Source organism: Strongylocentrotus purpuratus, unplaced genomic scaffold, assembly GCF_000002235.5.
Source record: "Strongylocentrotus purpuratus isolate Spur 01 unplaced genomic scaffold, Spur_5.0 spur5_scaffold_13, whole genome shotgun sequence".
In the NCBI taxonomy this organism is placed as follows: Eukaryota; Metazoa; Echinodermata; class Echinoidea; order Camarodonta; family Strongylocentrotidae; genus Strongylocentrotus; species Strongylocentrotus purpuratus.
The window spans coordinates 26733303-26758931 of NW_022145598.1; the positions used below are offsets into that span (position 1 = coordinate 26733303).

General features: G+C 37.8%; 1 protein-coding gene and 1 long non-coding RNA gene across 2 annotated transcripts; both read left to right on the forward strand.

Moving 5' to 3' along the window:
- Positions 1-748: 748 nt before the first annotated feature.
- LOC115923073 lies at positions 749-3602 on the forward strand. Its single transcript, XR_004063759.1, has 3 exons — positions 749-952; positions 3084-3170; positions 3476-3602. It is a non-coding gene; the product is annotated as an uncharacterized LOC115923073 (long non-coding RNA).
- Positions 3603-8321: 4719 nt separating this feature from the next.
- On the forward strand, positions 8322-24729 carry LOC764219 (DEP domain-containing mTOR-interacting protein). Its single transcript, XM_030983258.1, has 9 exons — positions 8322-8676; positions 12048-12232; positions 15526-15646; positions 16246-16315; positions 18943-19057; positions 20163-20363; positions 21728-21939; positions 23459-23563; positions 24328-24729. Exons 1-9 carry the CDS (start codon positions 8582-8584, stop codon positions 24466-24468), a joined length of 1245 nt encoding a protein of 414 aa, XP_030839118.1. The 5' UTR covers positions 8322-8581; the 3' UTR covers positions 24469-24729.
- Positions 24730-25629: the final 900 nt, after the last annotated feature.

Here is a 25629-nt window from a genome sequence, read left to right on the forward strand (position 1 = left end):
AGGAATTAAGAAGAAGAAAAAGAAGAAGAAGAAGAAGAAGAAGAAGAAGAGAAAAGAAGGAGACTGAAGAAGAAATAAAGGGGGAAAAGATACTTATCAAGGGAAAGTATTCTGAAAACAATGTTATCTTTGACTTTTATGTTATCTATATGACTTTGTAAACATTTTTTTAACCGGGGTGCCGCAAAACATTTTTTGGGTGGCGCGAGAAAAATTAAGTTAAATTAAAAACAATATTTTGGAATAACGATTATTGCGTTAAAAATATAGAAACTGCTAACTTTGTATGTAATTTCGTGAGGAAGTAGTGTTTTAAATATAATTTTTTGTTGTTGCCTCCATCGCTTTACACGTCCGCTGATAACATTTTGTCTTTCGAGACAGTGGCGGATCTGGGAGCGCGGGGACCTTCGTGGCCCCAACTTGAACAGGTAAATTAAACTTTTTAAAAAAAATGGCCCCCTCCCCCTGGAGCAAGGGGGGTGGGAGTGGGTGTTGATTAGCCCCCCCCCCCCCCCCACCCCCCAGCCACATTCGCTGGTTCGCCGCTAAACATTTTCTCACGAATTGGGACCCCTTTTTTGACCCCTCCCTTGCCGCCGGCTGGATCCTACCCTGGGCCGAAAACTGAGGGGCAGCGATTTCTTTCCATGACAGGGGGGGGGGGGGGCCGGGCGCGCATATTTTTTTTACACAACTGTTTAGCCATTTTCGCGAAAAAAAATCCAAGAAGTGCTCTGGGGGGTGTTTCATCAACTAAAATCGATTTCGATTTTAAAAATCAATTTTAAGGCCGAATCAGTTTTAGCTTAAAACCGATACATGTGAGCTGTTTCATCAAATCGATTTTAAGCTAAAATAGATTTTTAGGTGTCTGCAATCAAGGCTAGTCAATTTGGGGTAAATCGATCACAAAATGGCCTTGCTTAACTACAGTGAGAGTCCTTGAAAAGTAAGTAAAATCTGTTTTTCTTTGAAAATATCAATTCTGTTGATAACAAATCTGTTATTTTGGAAGAAGAAAAGTGTTCCTCTCATTATTATGCAATTTCATTTTTGAGTAACTGAACGAAATCTTAAATAAAATCAATTTATATCACTCTCCAAGTGGACGAATTGCACCGGTTCAACCATTTCAGTCCCATTCATATAAATTCATGCAGGTTCAATAGTAATTACCTAGCGACGTTTATTATTCGGTTAGGACAGACAGGTACAAACTCATTAGATCTAGTCTAGTTTATTCTTGCAGTAGTATTGTGGTTTTACTAGTTATGCTACTAGTTGTAGATTTGGGCTTAGAATCAAGATCTAGGCCTAGATCTAGGCCTAGGCCCTATATAGACCTAGGTCTAGATCTAGACCTCTACTACTACTAGACTACTAGACCTACTTAGTAGGCCTAGGCCTACTAGATCTAACTTAGACCTATTCCTTATTTATTTTAGCATTTTTCTTGTTTTTGTTGATATAGATCTAGACCTAGGTCTAGAGACTAGTCTAGTCTAGGTCTAGATTTTCTAGACTCTAGATCTAGACTAGTCTAGCCTGTAGATCTAGGCCTAGGGTCTAATTATAAATGATAGATCTATTAGGCCTAGGGCTAGGCCTAGATCTAGGGCCTAATTATTAATCAATAGGGGGTCTAGGATTATTGTTTTGAAGGTAAAATTTTATGAAAGAAAATTAGACTCTAGATCTAGAGGTCCTAGATCTAGATCTAGAGTGTTACTGTCAGACCCAGGTCTAGATCTACTCTAGATGTAGATTTAGTCTAGAGTCTAGGTCTAGATCTACATGATACTTGATAGACTCTAGATCTAGATCTAGGGTAGATGTAGACCTGTAAGTGAGATGGGGGGGGGGGGGGGGGGGGGGGGGGGGTAAAGAGCGCTCATCTTTTTGTTTTAGGTCCCGAATATTTGAAAATCGCGCCGGCCGCAAATTCGCTCAGGGGGGGGGGGGGGGGGAGGTAACATTTATTTTTATTTGGCCGGGGGGGGGGGGGGCACGTCCCTGTTGGTCAGTACATTTTTGGAAAATTTTGCTGATTTTAACATTTTTTTTTTGGGGGGGGGGGGGTCGGGGGGCACGTGCCCCCTGTGCCCCCCCCCCCCCCCCCCCTTGATCCGTCCCTGGTATTAGGGTCTCTAACACAGTCCAACTCCAAGCCCTAGACTATACTAGAATTTATTTTTTTTATTTTTTTTATTTCAGAGTCGGACTAAAAGATGGAGTGGACCACAAGTCGTATCCACCAAAGAGACCTTGGCTTTAGTCCAAGACTCAAAAGTTCTCTTCTGCATGTCTCTTCAGTCTTGGACTTCTCATTCTTCCTTGGCCTCAGGCTCAAGGAAAGGGTTTGGATATGCAGAATGTACTCAAGCTCAAAGCTAGGTGTACAGCTATAGATCCTACTGTGCTAAGTGGCCTTGTGGAGTGATCTTCTTACTAGTAAAATTTGCACACCAATAATAAAACAAGGTAAGTTTTTTTGTGTGTGGTTCTTCTAGACCTATGTATAAATAGATTACTTATTTGTTGTTGAGTGTGTAAATCTTGATTTTCATTAAATTTTCTACGTACAATCGCAAACTGATAAATCCATGTGAGGGGGAAGTCAGCTATGACATGTCTAAATCATAGATAAATTACTTCATCAGCCAGCCTGATTAATAATATTGTACAAATAATAGGGCAGCAATTAATGAATAAAGAGGTGATTGAACAAACTGTAATGAGAATATATGTATGATGAAAGCTGCTCTGTTTGTTTTATACCTCTTTGCCTTCTACTCACGACAGGGGAATGTTCATTGAATCTATGTACAACAGTGTTTGGCTCAAGAGCAGGGTATCCGAGATCAAGATTAGACTCCATAGTCAATCTTCCAAATGTCTAAAACTTACAATTTGGTTGGTAACGATGTCTTGGACCGAATACATGTAAATTAATGTTGTAATTACTGATAAAAATGTACTTATGTTCTTTTGAACACATTTGATACAGTAACAATTACTTTTCTGAAAAATAGATGTGCTCTCTTCATAACAAATATATGTATCGCTGTTTTAAATCCTAGGTTGCAAAATAAAGAGCTATGGCATCTGCATGTACTGCTAGTTCATGACAAATGAACATTTATTGTCCATCTCTTCAAATTGAAAAGGTAAGCAGTATCAATTACCAAAATTGATCTATCATTTTTCATAATCCTTGTTAGAAGTCTAATACCCATCTTACCCATTCTGTTAGATAAAACATGGTAATGAAAGGATTTTTTTTATTTTTTTATCCAAAGCAAACAATTAATCATTTATCTTCTGTAACTATTTTTTATTCTCCTACTTTATTTATTTAGCAATTAAAGTATTTGAAATAATCATAAATACAAAAGTTGAAGATTGATTGAAAATTTGTACTAGTATTTAGTAATTGATTCATTTATTACATAACTTTCAATTCCTATTCTAGACTGCAGAGCCTGAATTACCTGCAACGTTAGGCTTCTTATGAAACATCAGCCAGCCTACAGATAGAAGCTTCCTTTTCCAGCTTTAAGCAAGAAGAACCACAATGAGATACAGATCTTGGTATCATGGACTGGATACTTTTTACAACCAACACTACTTGTAAAACAAGATTTACAAATTAATTCCTATAAGCTATTAAAAATGCTCTAGTCACGGTACTAAAATTTTGCCATCGAGTTTGAGGTTTTGGGTTTGATAAAATGTTAACATAAAATATTTTAAAGGAAGTAAACGTTTAATGATACTTTCAAGATTTCCTATATTTTAAACAGAATTTTAGAATCTTGCAGAAGAAAAGAGAAGACATAAAAAGCTATTATTCAGTCATGGAGGTTATTGTTACCAAACTCACGTTACATAGATAATTTTGTTCATGGCAATAAATCTTAAAATATCAAATTGGAATTTCTTAATTAGCAATTTATCTGAGCAGCAGTTTGATGACCTATTTGGAACTCTTCCTAGAGGCACTTCTTGCATGACTATGTATCGATAATTACCTGTTGGTGCATAAAGTGCTATTGTAGCAATTGCACAACAACAAATACAAAATAAACAACAGAACATTGTGATTGAGTAAAAACAGATTTTTCCTGCAGGAAATATATTAACTCTGACTTATGTTGTCCTTAGAATTTTTTGTCAAAGCTGATAGAAAAGAATTGATGATTAATTTCATATAGACAAACTATTGCATCAAGAAACCACATTCTCACCGACTGCGTGACCTTACATGACAATGTATATCATCCTTAGATTAACAACCGTATGAGTAACAGAAATATTTGTGACAAGTATTACTCTTTTAATCTCCATAAAGGTAACTCGAGTAGAGAGTGGCAGATATCAGCTGCAGTAGTTTTAACAACTGGCTGGTACTTTCATAGGAGCACTTTTATTTGTGTCATTTAAAATATTGTAATTGTATCCCTTGAATGTGTTTGCTATGCTCATCATTTACAAAATGTAGATTTCATTCATTAAAGCATAAACATATTGATTATACTTTAAAATCTGTGTTAATTTTATTTTGCATGTATTTTTTGTCTTTTAAGAAGATAAAAGGGGGGAGGATGAATAGATGAGATTGTACGCTAGCGCATTGTGATAATAATTACATGATGATAAAGGGCAATGATGTGATTCAAGAATGGTGTGTTTGTATGCTGGTGAGTTATTGTTATAAGTAGGTGTTTATTTATTCATTTTTGTTCTTTATTTATTTTTTTGTGGGGGGGGGGTGTTCATGAAGAAACAAATTACGGCAAGCAAAGCGTTGTGATGGGAGTGTCGTTTTATGTTAATGAGGGAGAGAGAGAGAGAATATGAAAGAAATAAGGACACATAATTGTAAGCACATATGGTAAAAAAAAATATAGAAAAGGGGCACATAACAAAATGGAAAAGGGTCACTTCTAAGAAGAAAACATAAAAAGTTATTTGAAATAACAAAAGGAACTTTAAAACAAAGTGAAACGGGACAAACTACATGAAGGAAAAGTGCACTTGTAATAAACTAAAAGGGATGTTAATCAGATGTAAAAGGGGCACTTAAACCCTATCTAGCATGAGTTATTTTGAAACTGCATAGCTTGGGGGGTCCGGGCCCCCTCCCCTGGAGAAAAAAAACGTGTAAGAACACGTTAACTGTACCTTTTTTTTTTTGGAGATGGGCCCCCTCCCCTGGCGCTCAAGGGGGGGGTGGTGCGATTTTTCAAATTTTCGAGGGCCCCCCCCCCCAATAATTTTTGTTTTATTGTTCACTACCCCCCCCCCCCCCCCCCCCCCCCCCACTGAGCGAATTATGGGCCGGCTGTTTCGCTGCTAAATATTGTCTCACGATTTGGGCCCCCTCCCCGTGCCGCCGGCTGGATAAGGCCCCCCCCCCCCCAGGCTAGATAGGGTTAAGGGGAAAACGGGCCGCCCATGTATTTTTGAAGAAAAAAATGGGCCATTGTGCTTCCCCCCCCCCCCCTCCAGAGTGCCACATTTGGTATTATTAGTGCCTAACTATGATGATTTTTAAAAAAAATTGGTTATGAACAAAGATTTGTTCCCCCAAGAACATAATTCTTCATTTTCAGATGTATGTTCAAATTGAAGCTAGCCGACACTTGCGCCTTTGAAACCAATGAATGCTGAACATAGCATATCAATAATGCAATGAATAAGGATAAAATTGATTTAAAATTGATATGGATCACACTCTAACTTAAAATCGATTTTAAGGCCAAAATCGATTTTATTTATTTAGTGAAACTGCTGCTAAAATCGAAATCAATTTTAAGCCCTTAAAATCGATCAAATCGATTTTAGATCGATTTTAGGGCTTTAGTGAAACACCCCCCTGGTGAAAGAGTCTAAGTCGTCAGCGCACTTACAAGCAGGTCAGTAGCACGTACTCTCCCAAGGAATGTAAAAAGATAGAAAGGGAAAACAAGGATAGTGGATAGGATATGGAGAAGGGGAAAAAAGGAAATACATAAGGAAAGAGAAGAGGATAAGTCAAAGGAAGAACATAGAAATACATAATTGAAGAGCTAAGAGGATCATAGATCTAGACTATGGAAAAACAGGGAAATACATAAAGAAGGAGAAACTTAATCTATATAAATCAGATTAAAACACAGAAATAGATGATCGACGAAGGAGAAGAGGATAGATTGAAGGAAAAACAAAGAAATACATAAAACAAAAGAGAAGAGGTTAGAATGAAGGCGAACAAAAGAAATCACGGAGGAGAACTGTGGGATAGAGTAATTGAAGGAAAAACAAATAAGCTAGGAGAAAAAGGATAGATTGCATGAAGGGAAAAAATGAAAGAAATACATGACAAAAGAGAAGAGGATAGATTAAAGGAGAACAGATAAATACATAATGAAAGAGAAGAGAGGATAGATTTAACCTACGGAGGACATACTGTGTATGATCGAATCTCTTTGTTTAACCCGAAACAAATAACGAGTAAAACTATGTAGACCCTATACACAATGTACAGCTCCAGCAATTATTATCCAACAAAATTGCGAAGGGTAATGCTAGACTCTGTCTCTAGTCGTTTGCACAGTATATTTGACTGAAGTGGCTAAACAGTGTTGTGTAAAAAAAATATGCGCGGGCCGGGCGAAATGCGGAGGAAAATCTGTCATTCCGCTGGTATCACGATGATACCAACGGAGTACAGATTTTCTGCAATATTTACTTGTACATTTTGAAGGATATTATTCAGGGGGGGGGGGGGGGTGGGTACTCACATACAAGGGTGTCGAACTGTCGATTTGTATTCGTGGTTGGGGGGATGATAGGTGCCAAAATATTTTCGGCAACTTTCAACCAAAGTGGTAGAAGCGTGTGGCAAGTTGCACCCCTCCCAAGCGCGTAGCCTGGATTTAATTTTAGGAGGGCGGTAGTGAGCACGCAAAGCGCGGTTCCTAGGGGGTTGGGTGCAGGGAGGGGGAGTTCCCCCCCCCCCCGCGCAAAGCGTGGAAGCTTTGACGTTTCACTAAATTATTAGAGAAAGAAGACGATTTGTTGTATCGTGTCCTTCATGAATTTAGTTTTCCCCCTACCGCGCGAAGCGCGGAAGCTTTAATGTTTCAATAAATTATTATTCTTAATCCTTGTCTGTATTCATTTTCTCCCATTCCGCCCATCAGTTTCGCCCATTCCATTTCTTCTTTTTTTTTTATTAAAAAAAAATAAAAAATAAAAAAAATCCAAAGGGGGGGGGGGGGGGGTTTAGGGGGGGTTATAGGGGGGGTTTTCATACCGAAAATTACCAAGGGGGGGGGGGGGTTAACCCCCCAACCCCCCCCCCCCCCCTGTGTACGCACCTCATTATGAAAATGAGATAGCAAAATGTGTTTGATGATCATCTTGCGAGTAATAACCAATAACTCTCATCGGACTCTCAACATTAATTTTTCTCTTCATTTAAAAAAAAAAAATTATGGTGAATTATTGGGGGGGGGGGGGGATGATTGTACAGGCCATCCCCCCCCCCCCCCACCTGAAATATTGGGGGGATATATCCCCCCATCCCCCCGGGATCGACACCTATGCTCACATATAAAGACCAACGGGGGTTTGCCACTCTATTGGGTCACTTTTTCACACAAAAATCCCTAAACATCGGTCCCATTTTTAACAAAAATACCATTAAAAATGTGTCTGTTTTTTCAAAATGTCCTAAATTTCCGGGTGTTTGCATGGCACACGAAGAACACCCTAAAATTATGAAAGATGGGCCTTAATCCGAGAAAAATGACCCTTAAAAATTGATATGGGTTTCGAGGCTTGAGCGGCAAACCCCCGTCCAAACCAAATCTGAGTACCCCCCCCCCCCCCCCCCTTACCGGGGATATTATGCGAGGGAGCGTATTATAGCGACCGAGCTTGTTTTTTTAATTCTATTAGTCTGCACTTTGGGCCCTCCAGAGTCTTTACCCATTATTTGCTTTACATTTTAAGTTTGCACTCTTTCAAAAATTTCGGAGGGGACGATCCTCCCCCCCCCCCTAAAAAAATGAGAGGGGCGTGTCCCCTCCCCCCCCCCCCCCGTCCCCCGGGATCGTCGCCCCTGGCCGAGACAATCATTTGAAGACTAAAAGAGAGAAATTATCAGAAGGTAAAAAAAAGGGGTAGTTTTGCCGCTTTTGCGAGGTAAAAAGTGGCACTTTTTTTTTTTTCATAAATGCTTGAAAAAATGGGGGAATCCGTTGCCTCTGATGATTTTGATTTTTGCCAAACCACAAATCTACCGATATTTTCATTGGACGAACTTGTCATTGACCCCTTTTAACCGCAAGAGGGCTAATATGGTTTTGCGTAAGGGGTGTGCATGCGGTTTATAAACAATCACAAAATCAAAACATTAACATGCGGGATTTCATGACAGTGAAGGAGCTTTGAGAAGATAGACGCTGCCTCTCTCCAAATTGTTCGTGTTCTAGCTCTTTACATCCATCTGATAAAAACATACATCCAAGGTATTAGAGTTGTTTCATGTGGATATCCGAAATTTCGATCGAGGTTCAGGCCGATAATCATGAGAGGCAAAGCCAAATCGTTCGATGGTTCGGCAGTTTTGTCTCTGGCTGCAAAGGCCGCAGGGAACATATTGATCGTTGGAGAAAAACTCAGGTTGGTGGTCACTTTCTATAACCCAAATGATCTTCTTTAAACTTAAATATACATGTACTATTTACTTTTTCCCTTAGAACTTAGAAGTTGAGAAGTTACCTTTGGGAGAATCCTATCATTGAATGCCATACTCCAATAGTTCGCTTATCATGATGATGATTTGATTTTCTTTACACAATAATCCTGATAATTTCCATGAAAATAAGATAATAAATTTAAAGGTAAATGAGGAAATTATACATTTTTGTATTTATTCTTATTACAAAATACATACATGTCAAGGCCATTGCATGTTATGTCACTGTAAAAAAAAAATAATTTAAAAATAGATCTAATCGATCCATCATCAAGTTGGCTCAATAAAATGACATCTGGTGGAGATTTTTAACCGGCACTCATTTTTTAAATTGTAATTAACCCTGTAAGTTGGGGCTCTGATCGGATCGGAAGATCGGAGCGACACCCTTGCACCTTTGATCGGTATCGGATCGGAAGAGCGACAAAAAAAATCGGCCGATTTTTTTTTTTTTTTTTTTTTTTTTTTTTTTTTTTTTTTTTTTTTAATGACGAAATTTTTCAAGTTTTTGGCTATCAAATGCTCAAAAAAAGTTCATGGCTGGGATTATTTTGTCATTTGGAGTTGTTGTAGACCATGTTTGTTGATATTTTGTGCCTTTTCATGACTTTGAAATTAAAAATATTGGTCTAAGAGCAGAGGCAAAACATGCGGGCCGCCATCTTGGATTATAATGTAGATCTAGGTATTTTTTTTTTTTTTTAATGACGAAAACTTTTAAGTTTTTGGCTATCAAAATATGCTCAAAAAAAGTTCATGGCTGGGATTATTTTGTCATTTGGAGTTGTTGTAGACCATGTTTGTTGATATTTAGTGCCTTTTCATGACTTTGAAATTAATAATATTGGTCTAGATCTAAGAGCAGAGGCAAAACATGCAGGCCGCCATCTTGAATTATAATGTAGGTAGACCTCTATGCATTATAATCCAAGATGGCGGCCCGCATGTTTTGCCTCTGCTCTTATGCAAGGGTCACTCTGTGGCCTGGACCCACCCTCCTCAGAGGTCGCCAAATATCGACGTCGACTCGACGCCTAAGCCTGACCCTGACCTATTTGTTGTTGTAGTGAAGTCCTAACGTTCGTTTTTCTTCATTGGGTGAAGCTTTACTATACAAATTGATGAAATGTGTGAAGCTTTGACGAGTAATTTGTTTTTTCTGGTGATGTGACATCGAATCCAATCGGTCGCCTTGTTTGTTCAGGTGATGTGACATCGAAGCCACTACCGGTCGCGTCGAAAATATGTCGAAATCATGTCGAAATCGTGCGTTTCAAAACAACTATTTAATTTTTATTCCGGTCACTCATGCACTCGCAGAGTGATCGTCCTGAGGTCACCGAACTTTTCTCCAGCGAAACTGATTTCGAGATTTCACGAGATCGTTTTCGAGTAGTCTACTAGTCTCCTACACATAACTAGTTGCGTGAGTATTCGCAGTATACGTGCCTGAAAGGCCAGCCTCAAGTCTGGAAACGAGACTAGTAGCCTACGAGCTGTCGGTATTGTACCCAGCATGCGCAGCGCAGATCGTGCCAAGTTTTGGCCCCAAGTTTTTGCGAGGTGAGTTGAAAAAAAATAGAAAGTTCAGAGTTTTCCGATCATTTTGAGACGTAGACCGAATTTTCCGTCTCTTTCGTTCGTTAGCCTCTTATTGGGGTAGGGTCGGCTCTCTCTTTAGAGACGGAAGCCGTTTATACACATGTCCTTGCTAACGCCACGGCCAGTTCTGGTCGTAGCGTTTTGCCCCCAAAATCCCCCAAAATGTCATTTTACCTCGAGCATGTTATATTGTAAATTAGGCCTAGGCTATAATAAATCAGTTCCACTTACCAACTTGACTGAAATAATCAGTTTAATAGTCCCTTTTTAGGAAATTATGGGTCAAAATCGAAATCCATTTTGAAAATCTTTTTCAACATGGATTCCGATTGTGACCCATAATTTCCTAAAAAGGGACTATTAAACTGATTATTTCAGTCAAGTTGGTAAGTGGAACTGATTTATTATAGCCTAGGCCTAATTTACAATATAACATGCTCGAGGTAAAATGACATTTTGGGGGATTTTGGGGGCAAAACGCTACGACCAGAACTGGCCGTGGCGTTAGCAAGGACATGTGTATAAACGGCTTCCGTCTCTAAAGAGAGAGCCGACCCTACCCCAATAAGAGGCTAACGAACGAAAGAGACGGAAAATTCGGTCTATTTGAGACGGTACTACTCCGACCCTGTTTTACGATTGATTATTAACGAAATCTGTGCATAAAACTTAGCCTATATTTTCGCGAGATTGACTGGTACTTATTGAGCAGTATGGAATTACTATCATGACTATAGACCATTGCAGTCATGGTCTACTATTATAAGTAAACATTGGTGGAGCTTGATTTCAAAACGTGAAGCTTGAAATATGTAATGGCCAATATGGTGAAACAGTGGTGAAGCTTGAACTATGCAAATGGCCAGTATGGTGAAACAGTGGTGAAGCTTCAGACCGGCCGAAAACTTACAAAAGTGAAGCCTCACCTATGGAAAACTGACACAAGTGAAGCCTCACCTATGTAAAACTGACAAAAGTGAAGCATCACCTATGCAAATAATTCAAAGGGTGAAGCCTGGACTAACACATTTGCTGATAAGAGTGATGCTTTGCCTTTGTTTTTTGTAAAGCACATGAAGTGATGGTGAAACCCTGAGGTTACAAATAATTGGCTCAGGTGAAGAAAGGTGATGACCTGAGGAGGGGGGGTCCAGGCCACAGAGTGACGCCTGCATTAGACCAATATTATTAATTTCAAAGTCATGAAAAGGCACTAAATATCAACAAACATGGTCTACAACAACTCCAAATGACAAAATAATCCCAGCCATGAACTTTTTTTGAGCATTTGATAGCTAAAAACTTGAAAATTTTCGTCATTAAAAAAAAAAAAAAAACCTAGGTCTACATTATAATCCAAGATGGCGGCCCGCATGTTTTGCCTCTGCTCTTAGACCAATATTATTAATTTCAAAGTCATGAAAAGGCACTAAATATCAACAATCATTGTCTACAACAACTTCAAATGACAAAATAATCCCAGCCATGAACTTTTTTTGAGCATTTGACAGCCAAAAACTTGAAAATTTTCGTCATAAAAAAAAAAAAAAAAAAAAAAAAAAAAAAAAAAATGCCGATTTTTTCCCGATCATTTTAATTGATCGGCGATCGGAAATTTTTCGCCGATCACCCCTGATCGGATTGGTATCGGCGGCCGATACCTTGCATTTTCATTTTTTTTTTTATTCTGTAGGCATGAATTGAAAACCTCAGGTACCTCTCTAATTCAGGACAGACGACACAGATTGAGAAATTACCAGAGATGCTTTGTGGGTAAAGCCGTCGTTGACTGGATCGTACAGCATGAAGGCATCAAGGATCGAGCGAAGGCTGTTGAACTTATGAACATCCTACAGAAGTACAATATTATACATCATGGTACGTTTAACAGAAAGAGATGCTGCCTGTTTTTTAGATGTGCCTCTGGCTTTAAAAACAGATTGGGTTCCTTCATCTTTATTTTAAGCCAAGGAGAATTTGGACAATTTAAATTGGGAAATTCAATTCGATAGTCGATGAGTTAACTGTTTGGTTCTACAAAAGGCTCTTGCTTAAGTTGTCATTTGGGTTTTCAATTTGGGCAATCAATACAATTAAGGAGGTTTCCCAATTTAATTCTTTTTGGTTGTAAATGCAGTGCTAGTGCTCTACATCAAATTAACTTGAAACGTACAGTTTACAAATGAAATATTAATTTAAAATCTATAATGTACATGTGGTTGTTCAGGTATCATCATACCATATTTGATAAAGTAAGTCAATTACTACAAGTAACCGACCTCTAATTGTAACTTTGCCAACTTCCATCTTAGATTTGCGCAGAGTGTAGTGACCTTGTCCCTGAGTAACCTTTCTTATGTACTCCTCATGAAATTTGAATTCTTTGGTTTCTTCTAAGCCTCCCCCCCCCCTCCCCCTGGAATGTAATTAGCATGACTGTTCTTTCTTCTTGTTGACATATTCTTTCTGCTGTATGGAGAATGTGTAATTTATGGATGCTTCTCCTTTTTATAGCTTACAATGGGGATGACTAGATGTTATTGTCTTCTACAGGCAGGTCTACTTCTGTCAATAAACTTGGGAAAGCACCTTGGGTGCTATTGTAGGTCGAGCTTCAAGGTCGCAAAAACAATCCAGTTTACACATCTCCTTAGTAGGGGCAGTTACACTGTCATCCAAACACGCCAAAAAATGCCAAACCGGAGCCTGGCCGCGATGTTACCAAGGGCAACTACGCTTTACCGGCAGACATGCCAAGCCCCAAACATTCCAAAACGAAGTGTGATCTTTTGGCGTGTTTGGCAAGTATAACCGCTCGCAGTTGTAACATCGCGATGTTAGGCACGTGACTTCCGGCACTTCCGGATTGTTACCCGCGCTCTTTTAAACCACGTTCTTCCCGTGTGATATTTATAGCATTTCCATCGTCGCGCGTGTTATCCGTTCATTCAGCTCCGTTTGTTCCAATTCCGTTAACTCATCCTTTATTCAATCTTCGTTATTCCCGTCTGGCCATATCTGTCTAGTAGTAGTATTTGAGTGTTTTGTTAGATTAATTAATATGGAAGTGAACAATTCCCATTGGACTGATGATGAGATGAAGTTCTTGATTTCGATGTGGAGGCAGGGAGAGCTCCTCCACCAGACTTCCAAGCGTCCCTGCAAATGTGGGGAAAAGGGCTTCAGAGAAATGAGTGAAAGCATGAAATTAACAATTAACAACGATGATTTTCTTAACCTTCCCATATCGTTTTTACTACTAGATTTCGATTGAATTTGGGAAAACTGAATCAGCAGCCGTAGTCCGTACTTCGTAACTTATCCACTCTTGCCTCAAATACTACACGCGAGATAAACAAAACATAATTATCGCATGCATGCGCATGGGATGTATCGCTATTTAGCTAGCTATAGCGCTAGCTGGAAATTGCGCGCGCTAAAAATCTTATAGCAGGCCGGGGTCAAAGGTCGGGAAGACTGCACATGCGCATTACCAACCGAAACACGCCAAAACATCGCTGAACAGCTCCGTCGGTGATGTTTCAGCACAAGTGTAACCGGGTGCACGAAACATCGCGACTTTTCAAAATGAGGTATTTGACAGTATAAATGCGCCTATATATTCAAATATTTTTTTTGTAAATGAAATTCAGGTCTGAATACATTTCATGATCCATGTTCACATCTGCAAGGTTTGAATAGAAACCATGTGCATAGATTTTGGGAGGAAACATAAAATGCTCTCTTATCCAAGTTGTACTCCCTCCTTTTCTTCTTATTCAATTTAAATTATTGGATATTTCTGCTGACTGTATCATTGTCAATTCACCTGTTACATGTTAAAATACATTTTTGTATCACCTGTTTGATAAAGACTGTTTTATACACTGTATTGAAATGTATGGATGTTTATTTCCTGGGGCCCTAGTGACAAGTTCATTAACCTGTTAAAAATGAATGAACTACAATACTTGGAACCCAGTCTGCATACATTATTTGTTGTTATGTCAGGAAAACTAGGGCAATCTTTTAGGTTGTCAAGAACAATCTTTAGTTAGACAATATGCAGAAAATGTCAATGTACACATTAGCAGACCAGTGTATCCAGGCTTGTTAGCATTCATGCAATGCCGATAAACCCATCTAACAAAGCAAATTTCTGAAAGGCATCCCTTCGCAAAATGTTGTTTACTTGTTATGTTGTTTTTATTTGACCTCATTTATCCCTGGGGCATTCACCCGTTCACTTCACTGCAATAGAGTTGAAACATTTTTGTTTTGTTACAATTATACTTTTGTGTGCACGAATAGTCGGGTGTAGATGCAGGTTGTAGACATTCTCTGCTGCTGCTATGCCTGTCAAACCTCAAACAAGACATCTGAAGAGTCACAAAGCCAGGCTTTAGAACCTTCTTGTGAAAGGAAGGAGCTTGGGATTTGAATAGAACATTATTGAGGGCCTTTGACCTTCCCTTGTATGATGCCTTCATCACAATTTGACCTTGGTACTACATGTATTTAGACTAAAGTTTATCTTCTGACTGAACATTGTCAGTTGGTCATTCAACTTTGAAAGATGTTTGCCCATGTTTATTGTTGGTATGTTTGATACTTTGAACTTGCTCAAAGATACAAATGGTTTTATTGGCTTGCATTGTTCTGGAATTGTTTTTGGATTTGTTTTTATTTGTCAAAGATACAAATAACTATGTTGGTTTCATCTGTAATTTGTTTAGTATTATTTATGTATTTATATTTTTTTATTTCTCAAAGATAAAAAATTATTTAAAGGCGCGGATTGCATTTCGGATTCAAGGGTTACATGTCGATCTAGGTTTCGTGGGGCATTGGTCCAAGGATGAAGTTAGGAACTTGAGTATTTGACTGATTATCAGTACAAATCTTGCGATGGAATTTGTCAACTTCCTCCTCCCCCCCCCCCCTTTCCCTCGAAATCCTTGATTACAATATTTTTGTCATTTTAAGTTGTTTGTAATTTACTGTTGAGTATTTGGTTACTAGAATTTGTGTTTAGGAGAGTTTCATTCACTGTGCAATGAGAATATTTGATCTACATGTTTTCACATTGTCAATATACTTGCAGGTTGACTATCAAATCCTTGTTATGTTTGTTTTCATGCTAAACACTTCTATCTTTCTTTATCTTTTAGTATGTGATGACCATCTATTCAAGGATGAGATGCTTTTCTACAGGTTTAGAGTCGATGACAACACTTTCAAAGACAACAGAGAATCAAGATCAATCGTTCATGGGACAGCCATATTCCACAGGTAAATAGTTAAAGTTTATCAAATTCTTTGCATTTGTGACTTAGAGAGAGATTGTGAATATTGCTGATTTAATTATTGGCTATCCACAGATAATTTAGGCAGGTTAATGGAATGAAAACATCATTAAACATGGTGTGAATAAACGTGCTTGATACATTTTGGTTAAGTAAAAATGGCAGCAATGTAGGGAAAGCTCAGAACAAACCGTATTCAGTCATTTGTGAAAAAATGTAGGAGATTTATCAAAATATAACATGTACAAGTTATTATATAGATCTTTGGAATACTCCCAAAAATGTACTCAACGCACAACAGGATATTCCTGTTAAGATGTTAAGAATTTAATTAATTGTTTTAACATTGCTATGTATTTCCAGTGCTTTTATTGTATAAACTGAATGTAATTCAGCTCTCTGGCTGCTGTTTTCAGTATTTTTAATGAACCATTCAACTCAATTCAATTCAAGAGTGATTTCAATCGAAGACAATTGATTGTCGGAGCACATTGGTATTGTAAATCTTTAAAAAAAGTTAAAATATATTTTTCCTTGATAGAATAAATATGGTTGTCTCATTTCCTCTTCCTTTGTTTAATACAGAGTCACAAGTGAAACTTCTTCTAGTCCCCTGCTGAAACCACATACAGAGTTTGGACACAAGTATGCTGATGTGAGTAAATTACGTCTTAATGAGCAATTAAAACATACTAATTAAAAGTGGTGTCAAATACTGAATGTGCAGTTGTTAAGTAAATTGCCTGAAAGTTATTCTTAATAATGGTTTATGTGGTAAATGTATTTTATTACCATTCAAGATTATTGTGCAACATGGAAAGAAACCTATAGTTTGAGAATAGAACGCTTGACAAAACAGGATACCGGATCTGGAACATGTATTATATAGCTTTTTGATTGATTGTAAGGTTAATATTGAGCGCAGTCTATGGCTGATCTTGTATTGATCAAACTTAAGATCAATCATAACTATTTATAAATATGTATTGTGAGATTTACAATTGTCCTGAATGCAATGGATTGATCACATTGTGCTCAAAATCACGAACAATGGAAAGGCATAACTCAAAGATATTGTTAGATATATAAAGACCGCACAAATATATGACAGAATTTTTGTCCAAAGTTTTGAAATATATTTCCAGTCATCTTAAGATCATTTCAGGATCTAGAATGGGAAACACTTGAACGCAGAAGGGAAAAAAGTTGTCTAGTTATGTTGTATAAAATCACCAAGGGAAAGGTGGGTCTAAAGCAAGAGGACTACATTAAAGTATTAACAGGGTCAAGGTTAAGAAGAAACCAACAATGCTCAATAGCCTAATAGAAATCTCTTTTGCCAAAAAGGATGTGTATAAATACTCCTTTTCCCCCCGAGGACTGGACGGGCGTGGAATGCTCTCGACCAGCAGTCTGTCTTAGTCCCATCTATTGAGAACTTTAGAAGCACGCTTTAGCATGCACCACCTGCCATACAAGTTAGTGACATGCGGATTTTAGAAGATTCTGAAGAAGGATCATTTCAGGATGAGAATTGACATCATAATAAAAAGAATATTAAAGAAAGCGCTCGTTTTATTTTTCACCTCTCCGGGTGCTCTCCCTTCCATTAATTAGCACTTAAAAGTAGTAATTCAGACCGATATACACTGCAAATGTAGATGATGAAAACCAGACCTGAACGTGTATCCTGTTAACTTTGTCAAGTGTTCTATTTTTATATAGGTTTCTTTCTATATATATATATGTTGTGCAACAATCTTTGACTGGTAGAGCACATGTTACCTACTTATGGATACTTATGAATGCATGCTTAAAGGTAAAGACCAGTATTGGAAATGCCCAAATTCCAAAAAATGAAATGGAAGCTCTTATTACCATCATGTGAAAGAATATGTTTTGAATAATACATGATAATACAAAATTTGCCAGGAAACCGCCTACTATTTGATATATTTGGTAAATTAGTTTATTTATTGGACTGTGAGAGATAAAAACGCATGTGTGCATAGTCCCATATAAATCTTTCTGTGTACAGTGCTTGTAACTTTATGGAGACTGGGCCAAATTTCTTATCATTTTGATGATTCCAAAACCTTGCAGTACATCTATGCTAGATGAACAACCTTTTGCTGATCGATTTCACAACGTTTCTTTCACAATGCAATCGCATGACCAAAACTGGTCTTTATCTTTAAGCCTCTTTATTCAGCTCCAAGTTCCTTCTTTGTGTTAGGTTTGCTGGATCATGACTGGATGGATTGGCGTCAAATGTATACATTGCAGGTTCACTTCTCTTCTTATGTTGTCATATATCCTCTAGATGCACACTGGAAATACCAAAGGGAAATGTAAAAAAAAAATGATTTTGAAAAGATGTGAAAAGGGTATTTTACATGGTATCAGTTATTGAATGTTATTTCCATTGTGTAATCATTTACTATAAAGCAGACTTTTTGTAAATTAAACATTCACAATTTTGCAAATGGTCAATATTTGTGAATACTTTATGCTACAAAATCATTTAACAGACAATTTCTAATTTCTGCTGTCTCCACATTTTGTCTTCTTCTTTCTGTCTCAATGACAGTTAATAAGTCCCAAAGGTTCTCTGATTTGTGATTTGAAAGTACTGAGAAAAGCAGAACAAAGTTGTTACTAAGTCAAAGAAAGTCCTACCAACAAAAGAGGCAGACAAATTTCTCGCTCGCTGGTTGATAGTAAATTAATACTCTGTGAATGATTATATAATATTGGATGTCTTTGAGTGTGAAACAAGAATATATTGTCATACCAAGAGCAATATATTCTTGTATCACATGAAAGTAACGCTATATAATATTATTATTATTATCCATATCAGGCTGACTAGCGAAATAACAAAATTTGACTTACCTCGGTAAATATGGCTTAGTTTATGTGTGATATCGATATTGATAGTTGAAGTTCAAAGTCAAAGATATAAAATACCCTAATTATTTGTACCACTTGGAAGCATTATATACATGTACAGGTAGATAATAATATTCAATAAGTGATCTCCTGTAAAAAATAAAAATTTCCACTTCCTTTCAATATCAATTTCTTACTATTTTTTTCCCATAAGTATTTCCATCGTGCATTTAGAGATTAAGACAACATGGAAAAAAACCTGTACACTGTAAATAAGAATAAAACACTTGGAAAAGTAAACAGGATACGTATCAAGCCCAATTTAGACATTTAGTTCATCTGTATACGAGAAAAGAGTAATGTCATGTCATATTTTTGTTTTACCTTCAGAGTTTCTATGGTGCAGAGCTTGTATCGTGGCTGTTACGGGTTAACACATGTACTTCTAGAGAAGAAGCAACAAGACTTGGTAAAGATCTCCTAGAAGCTGATATCATCAGACATGGTAAGTCATTTGGAGTCATAGGTAGGCCTATTTAGACATGACACGGTATAGAGTGGTGAAGTGTGACGTCATCAAAAATCTATTTTTAGAATTTCTCAATTTTTTCTTCATTTTCAATTTAATATTTTACTCAGAGTATATAACACTGAGTTCCCATAATAGGATATATATTTATTCAGATGGTTATATCTCAGCCAATACTTAACATATTAAATTGGTTTTCGACATCTGGACATTATTTTTGATGCTCTTTCGGAAAATGAAGAAAAAAATTGAGAAATTCTAAAAATAGATTTTTATGACGTCACAGCTTCGGTGCTCTATACCACAGAGTTGCCAATTTGTGTTTCATCCAATTCAAATTTTGTAAAATTTCTTATTACTATTCTCTTTCAGATTTTCTAAAACTCTCAGCGATCTCTTTCATTCTCTTTTTTATGAAACCAAGGATGACGCCAAGGTGGGATATCCCTTCAACAAACCAATAAAAAATAATACATCTACAATATATAGGCCAGTACGACACTTTAAATAGTAGACCCTGTAACTGTACTATTTTTGTGCACATAACATAGTCAAAATGGACCATCAGTTAACAGACGAGCGTCTCTTGTATCAGTTGAACCCTGTCATGACTGATCTAAAGACGCTAGACCAAGAAGAACAGATAATATAGTGGCTCTTTGTGACCCTCTTTGTAATCCTTCAATAATATAAACCTTATTACTTTTTTGTCCACATGATACAGTTACGATGGACCATCACTTCAAAGATGAGCGACTCCTCTATAGCTTGAACCCAGTCATGACTGATCTAAAGTTGATGGATCTAACAACGCTAGACCAGACAAGAAAGTGGATCTTTGTGACCCTCTTTGTAATCCTTCAATAATATGAACCTTATCACTCTTTTTGTCCGCATGATACAGTTACGATGGACCATAACTTCAAAGATGAGCGAATCCTCTATAAATTGAACCCTGTCATGACTGATCTAAAGTTGACAGATCTAACGACACTAGACCAAGAAGATCATACAAGATTGAGGATCTTTGTGAGTCTCTTTATACCCTATAAACCGTATCACTTCTTTTGTCCACATACAGTTACGATGGACCATCACTTCAAAGATGAGCGACTCCTCTATAACTTGAACCCCGTCATGACTGATCTAAAATTGACGGATCTAACGACACTAGACCAAGAAGCATCAGAGGAAGCATCTGGATCTGGAGAGGCAGCTATGATGGCGTCGCTAACGATTCCAAGAGATCTTCAAAGAAAGCATTCAAATTCAACCTCCTCAGGTAAGCCTTTCATCCTCTCCTGGACCTGGACCTAGACATGGACCTGTTACAGTCCCGGGACAGTCTTGATGTTGTAAATTTGTAAAGGCTTGAAACTAGAATGTCCTGATTTTTTAGAAAGTATACAAGTTAAAATTCTAGCTCCTCGGGTAAGCCTTTATAGTGAATCGGTAACATTGCCTCAGAGTCTGAAACAAAATCCTGGATTTGGCTCATGCTGCAATCATAATTATAAACCTTTAGTTCAGTCAGGAATCCCATGACTTTTAAAAGCCGATCGCCTGTCTGATTATCAAGATATTTACGATTGGAAATCGAAATTTCATTTTTTGTTTTTCTAACGGTTTTTATAACACTACAGTCTATCGTGGAAGATGAGTATGGTAAAACCGGTCACTCAAAGATTTTTTATTTTTTGAGGCACTTCATAATCATTTTGAAGTGCAATTTTTTAGGGCTTCAATATTACACCATATCACAGACACTGATAACACGTAGGGCCATACATCTCAGATTTAACATTCCTAAACAATGCCTTTAACCCTCAGTCCTGGGAAAGTCTTGATGTTATAAATTTGTAAAGGCCTGAAAATGGGGTGTCCTGATTTTGTAGAAAGTGTTCAACTTTTTTTTGTCATGCAATGTTGCCTTTCTCAGATATAAGTGTACTTCTCCTCATTCTTACATCGTGTGCTCCACAGATCTCTTATGTTACATGTGTAAGAAATCTTTTGTTACTTTAACAAAATATTAGATTAGTGAAACATAACATCATCTGAGCGGCAGCGAACGAACTAGATTGGCCTATTTTGGACTCTCCTTACAAGGACTGCTGGTATGAGCAGCTGTCAATAATTATCTGTTGATACCAATAAGTGCCTATTGTTGGCAGTTGCACAATATATACAAAAGAAACAAAAACGGAAAAACCCAAATATAATATCACAGTGATGAAAAACCATAGATATTTGTTGGCTATCGTATCCATCTACATGTATGTATAAAAACCATAACCTGTGTATTGTAGATTTTCCTCGCCAAAGGGTTTACTTTCCCATACTCCCTTCAGAAAAGTAGCATTTTTTCCTAACCTCCTACTGCCCCCTCTCACCACAAGAGGCCATGTAGCAAGTTTACCCTTAGCGATTTTTATTCCGAAATCTCCCATGAACATAACAAATTATGAAGACCCGTGCATATCCCCCGACCCCTCACCAATATGCAAACTGTGAATAAGACTCACTATGGCCATCAAAATATAGGTACATGTACATTGTTTGTACATGTATGTCTTACTCCGATGCTGTGTGACTATGGCAGTTTATATTTTTTCAAACTTTTCATTTAATATTCAAACTTTAAAGACACCTCACTGGAGAAGGCATCAATGACCGGTTCAAAACAAGACATTGGAAGCCCGGACCAGAACCATAATCGGTTGCATCTGGGAGGACCCTCCAAGGACCTGGACTCGCCAGACACTCCTACAGCCCCCATCTGTACCAGAAGCTGGGGATCCTTCACACCCAGTGAGCTCAGGCATCCTGAGAGTCCCTTCGTCAAACGACAAATCAAGGTAAGCTTCACAATCCAGATACAAATTTTAGATTCAGATTTTATTGTCCACGTTAAAAAACACAGAAATTTGGCCTCCACTGGCAGGAGATAACAATGAATAACATAAGAATACATAAATATGCACGAAACGAAAACAACAATTAGATTAACAAACAGTTGAATACATTCTGACAAAAGTAAGAGGAGATAGCAGAGTAAGATGAGGAAAGAAATGAAGGAAACTGAGCAAGAAAAGACAGGAATGTAGGTAAGGGGAAGAGAGAATAAAAACCGCTTGCATAACACGTTATTATGACTCCAAACATCTGCTTTACTAAAGGTAAAAGGTAAAAAGGTAGTTCAATGGAAGTACCTTTATGGCTCAAACGCTGCCAGGTATTAGGGACATATGGGTACTTACACTCAATCTATATTGAGACAAATAAATTAAAAAATAAATGAATAACAACAAAAAAGCAGGCTCATGCATACTGACTTGCTATAGTGTACTAATTCAATGTTGTTGTTTTTAATTCAATGATCAGGCTCAACACTGACAGGCCTCTGGGACTCATTGAGGCAGAAAAAACCAATGTCCAGAGCCCCAACCCATTAAGAAATTGTAACATTGGCCTAGTGCATAAAGATCCTAAAAAAAATCAACCTGGACCCCATACCTGGGCTCTGTTGCATAAAACTTACAACTGATGGTAACTTTGCCATCAATGGCAACTACCATGGTAACAGGACTCAACAGCCAATCAAAATCAAGGTTTCCATGGTAGTTACCATTAATGGCAAAGTTACCATCAATGTTAAGTTTTATGCAACGGGCCCAGAAGAGAAGTTAAGAGTGGAGTCTTGTCTACGGCCCTATGACAAATTTTGACTTTCCTTATTGTTGGTGTAACCCCCAAGTATGTTCGTGACCAGTGTCCCTGCCCCCTCCCCCTCCCCCCCCCCCCCTTAATGATTTTTGTTTAAATTTTTTTTTAATTATGCCAAAGCTGATTTATAGTATGATATTGTTTTGAGCTTAATTACTGTTTATTTAGATAACTGTTTATGTGGATGTTGAAAAATGGAGAAGGAAACAACACTGGATAGTTTATTATAACTTTTGGACTGGGTAAATTGGATGCATGTTCATTAATCTTACTTACCAACTTAACCAAACTTAATAATTTTGATTCTCAACATCACGATTCACTTTGATACATGCATAAATTCTTCAAAGGCAAAAAGAAAAGATGAGGGAGCCTATTCTCTCTCTACGTGCCGTATCATTTGACTTTGGCGATCACGTTGTTCCACAACCCTCGGCTCCTAGCCTTCTGTATTAGTACCACTCCCAGTTCTTTCACTCCTCTCTCTTCCAACAATTTCTGCAGACTGTCCATCCAAAGTATCCTCCTTCTTCCCCTACTCCTTCTTCCAACAATTTTCCCTGTCAAAGCACGATTCTCTAGGCCTTCTTTAGGGAAACCTACATGTATTATTGGATCTTTAACACTACCTTTTGATTCCCCCTACAACAGATTGTAGGAGACTCTGTTGGGTTTGGTCTAGTGATACGTGGAGACGGTCCAACCTACGTACAGACGGTAGATCCTGAGGGACCCGCAGCTGCTGCAGGCTTAAAGGTAAAGGCCCGAAAAAGGAGGTTTAAATTCAACCCATAGTTCAAATCTTCATTTACATAACCCATGGTCTAAAATACGCGTGACACAGTAAGAGGTCCAATATAAGACGCGTGCAAGGCAATGTACCGTACGCTTATTTTACTCTAATTTTTAAACCATGGGTTATGTAAATGAGGGTTTAAACCATGAGTTAAGTTAAACCTCCTTTGTGAATTCGGGTCAATGATATTAGATCCCATTTAGACATGGCATGTTAAACCACCTTTAATGATTGAATAAAATAAACAAGAACTGGTTTGTGAGGTCAGATGCCAAAGGTCACAGGATAATTGATCAGTGAACATTCGTATGAGGTAGTGTGAGGCATGTGAAAAAATGGTGCTAAGGTAGTGACTTCAAAGCTAGATGTACAATTAAAGATGATCTGAAAGTTTGAGTGAAAACAGACCATTATTAATGATAACAATTAGGGAAAAACTGATCTAATCGATTCCTTAATCCTCCCAACTATATTATTATAATTTAATTACATTTTCGCGCCTCCCAACAATTTAGAGGGGCCATAGAATGCCACACAATTTCTTTGTGATTAAGGTTATAAATAGTGTAGCCACACACAAATTATTTTGTATTTAGGTACATAATAATTAGTACACTGTAAAGGATACTACCTGCCTGTAAAGACCAATTTTCCAATCTCCACTGAGCAGTCTTTATTCACAGATTTCACTGGTTCGGTCTTTTTGATTCTTTCCCCCTCACAGGTGAAAGAATACCTGGCCGTTGTGAACGGTATCGACGTCCTCGAAATGAACCACAACGCCGTCGCCAAACTCATCCTCGCAAACCCCTTCGAACTCTCTCTCGTAATGATGATTTTAAAAGATAGCGTCATGGGAACTTAGTTTGACAGAGTGTGTCGTGGTGTAGTGTCATGTCAGTTGAGTATTCATTCTCAGAATTCATTTTCTGCAATGTGGTCGTCGATCCCTGCAGTAAGTCAATGGATATATTCAATACCGGTATACATCTGTATATATTTCAAATTTACCTCAGTTTTGGTATTGTTAAAGGATTTTTAAAATGGATTTGTGTGATCTGGGCCCCGTCTTACAAAGAGTTACGATTGATCCAAATCAATCGCATGTCCTCCAATCAATCGCAAGTTTGCAGTCTCCTATCTCTTATGTACATAGTTGCGATTGATATCAACTCTTTGTAAGATGGGACCCTGTTGATTTTTTATTTCTATCTATGATACATGTAGATAGGTAGGTTGTTCCTAGGTTGTGCAGGAATGCTTGTTTTTCAAGAAATCACTCATGTGGTGTATGTTTCTGAGATGCAAGGAGACTCGGCCATGTCAGATCAAAGATAACCTACCATCTGAATTGCAGTCTCCGTTTTCAAAAGCGCCAATCTTGAAAACCGTCGAAAAATGGGGGCAAAATTGTTCCATTTGAATCAAGGATATCCCTTCAAAATGCCCTGTTACCCTCATCTTTTATTTCATATTCTCATATTTCATGAAGCGCAGATGATTTTGTACCAAAATGTTGGTATGGATTCTGCTTCAAAATTGTAGGAATCATTTAATGTGAAGAAGGCCTAAATTGGTTTGACTGGGAAACCTGCCCGTGCAGGGGACTTGGGAGCAGCACCCCTAAATTGCCCTACTGTTCCGATAGATCCTATGTTCCTGGTGCAAAGGAGATGGGGCTAGGTCCATTATCGTGAGGCCCCTACTTTTATCCCAAAAGTCACTGGTATCTTGTTTTTATCTTATCTTTTTATTTTTAGGTGGGTTTTATTGTGTTTTTTTTTGTTGTTGAAATGTTTTTTGTTCATCCTTAATTGCACTTAATTACTTGCCTGTAATGCGATGAGAAAATTTGTTCCTTTCACAGTTTGACATTGTCCCAAAACTCTTTCTCATGCTGTTTTCAGCCTCACCATGTCATTACATGGGTAAATCAAAAAGGCATTATTGCAAAAATTAATATGGTACAACAAATTCATGCATTTCCAAATACACACACACTAAAAAAGAATCGCCAATAGTTACT

Coding starts and splice junctions, on each gene's coding strand:
- LOC764219 (XM_030983258.1), top strand. CDS start 8,582: ATGAGAGGCAAAGCCAAATCGTTCGATGGTTCGGCAGTTTTGTCTCTG. Junction 15,647..16,245: donor GGGACAGCCATATTCCACAG/GTAAATAGTTAA, acceptor TGTTTAATACAG/AGTCACAAGTGAAACTTCTT. Junction 16,316..18,942: donor TTGGACACAAGTATGCTGAT/GTGAGTAAATTA, acceptor TTTTACCTTCAG/AGTTTCTATGGTGCAGAGCT.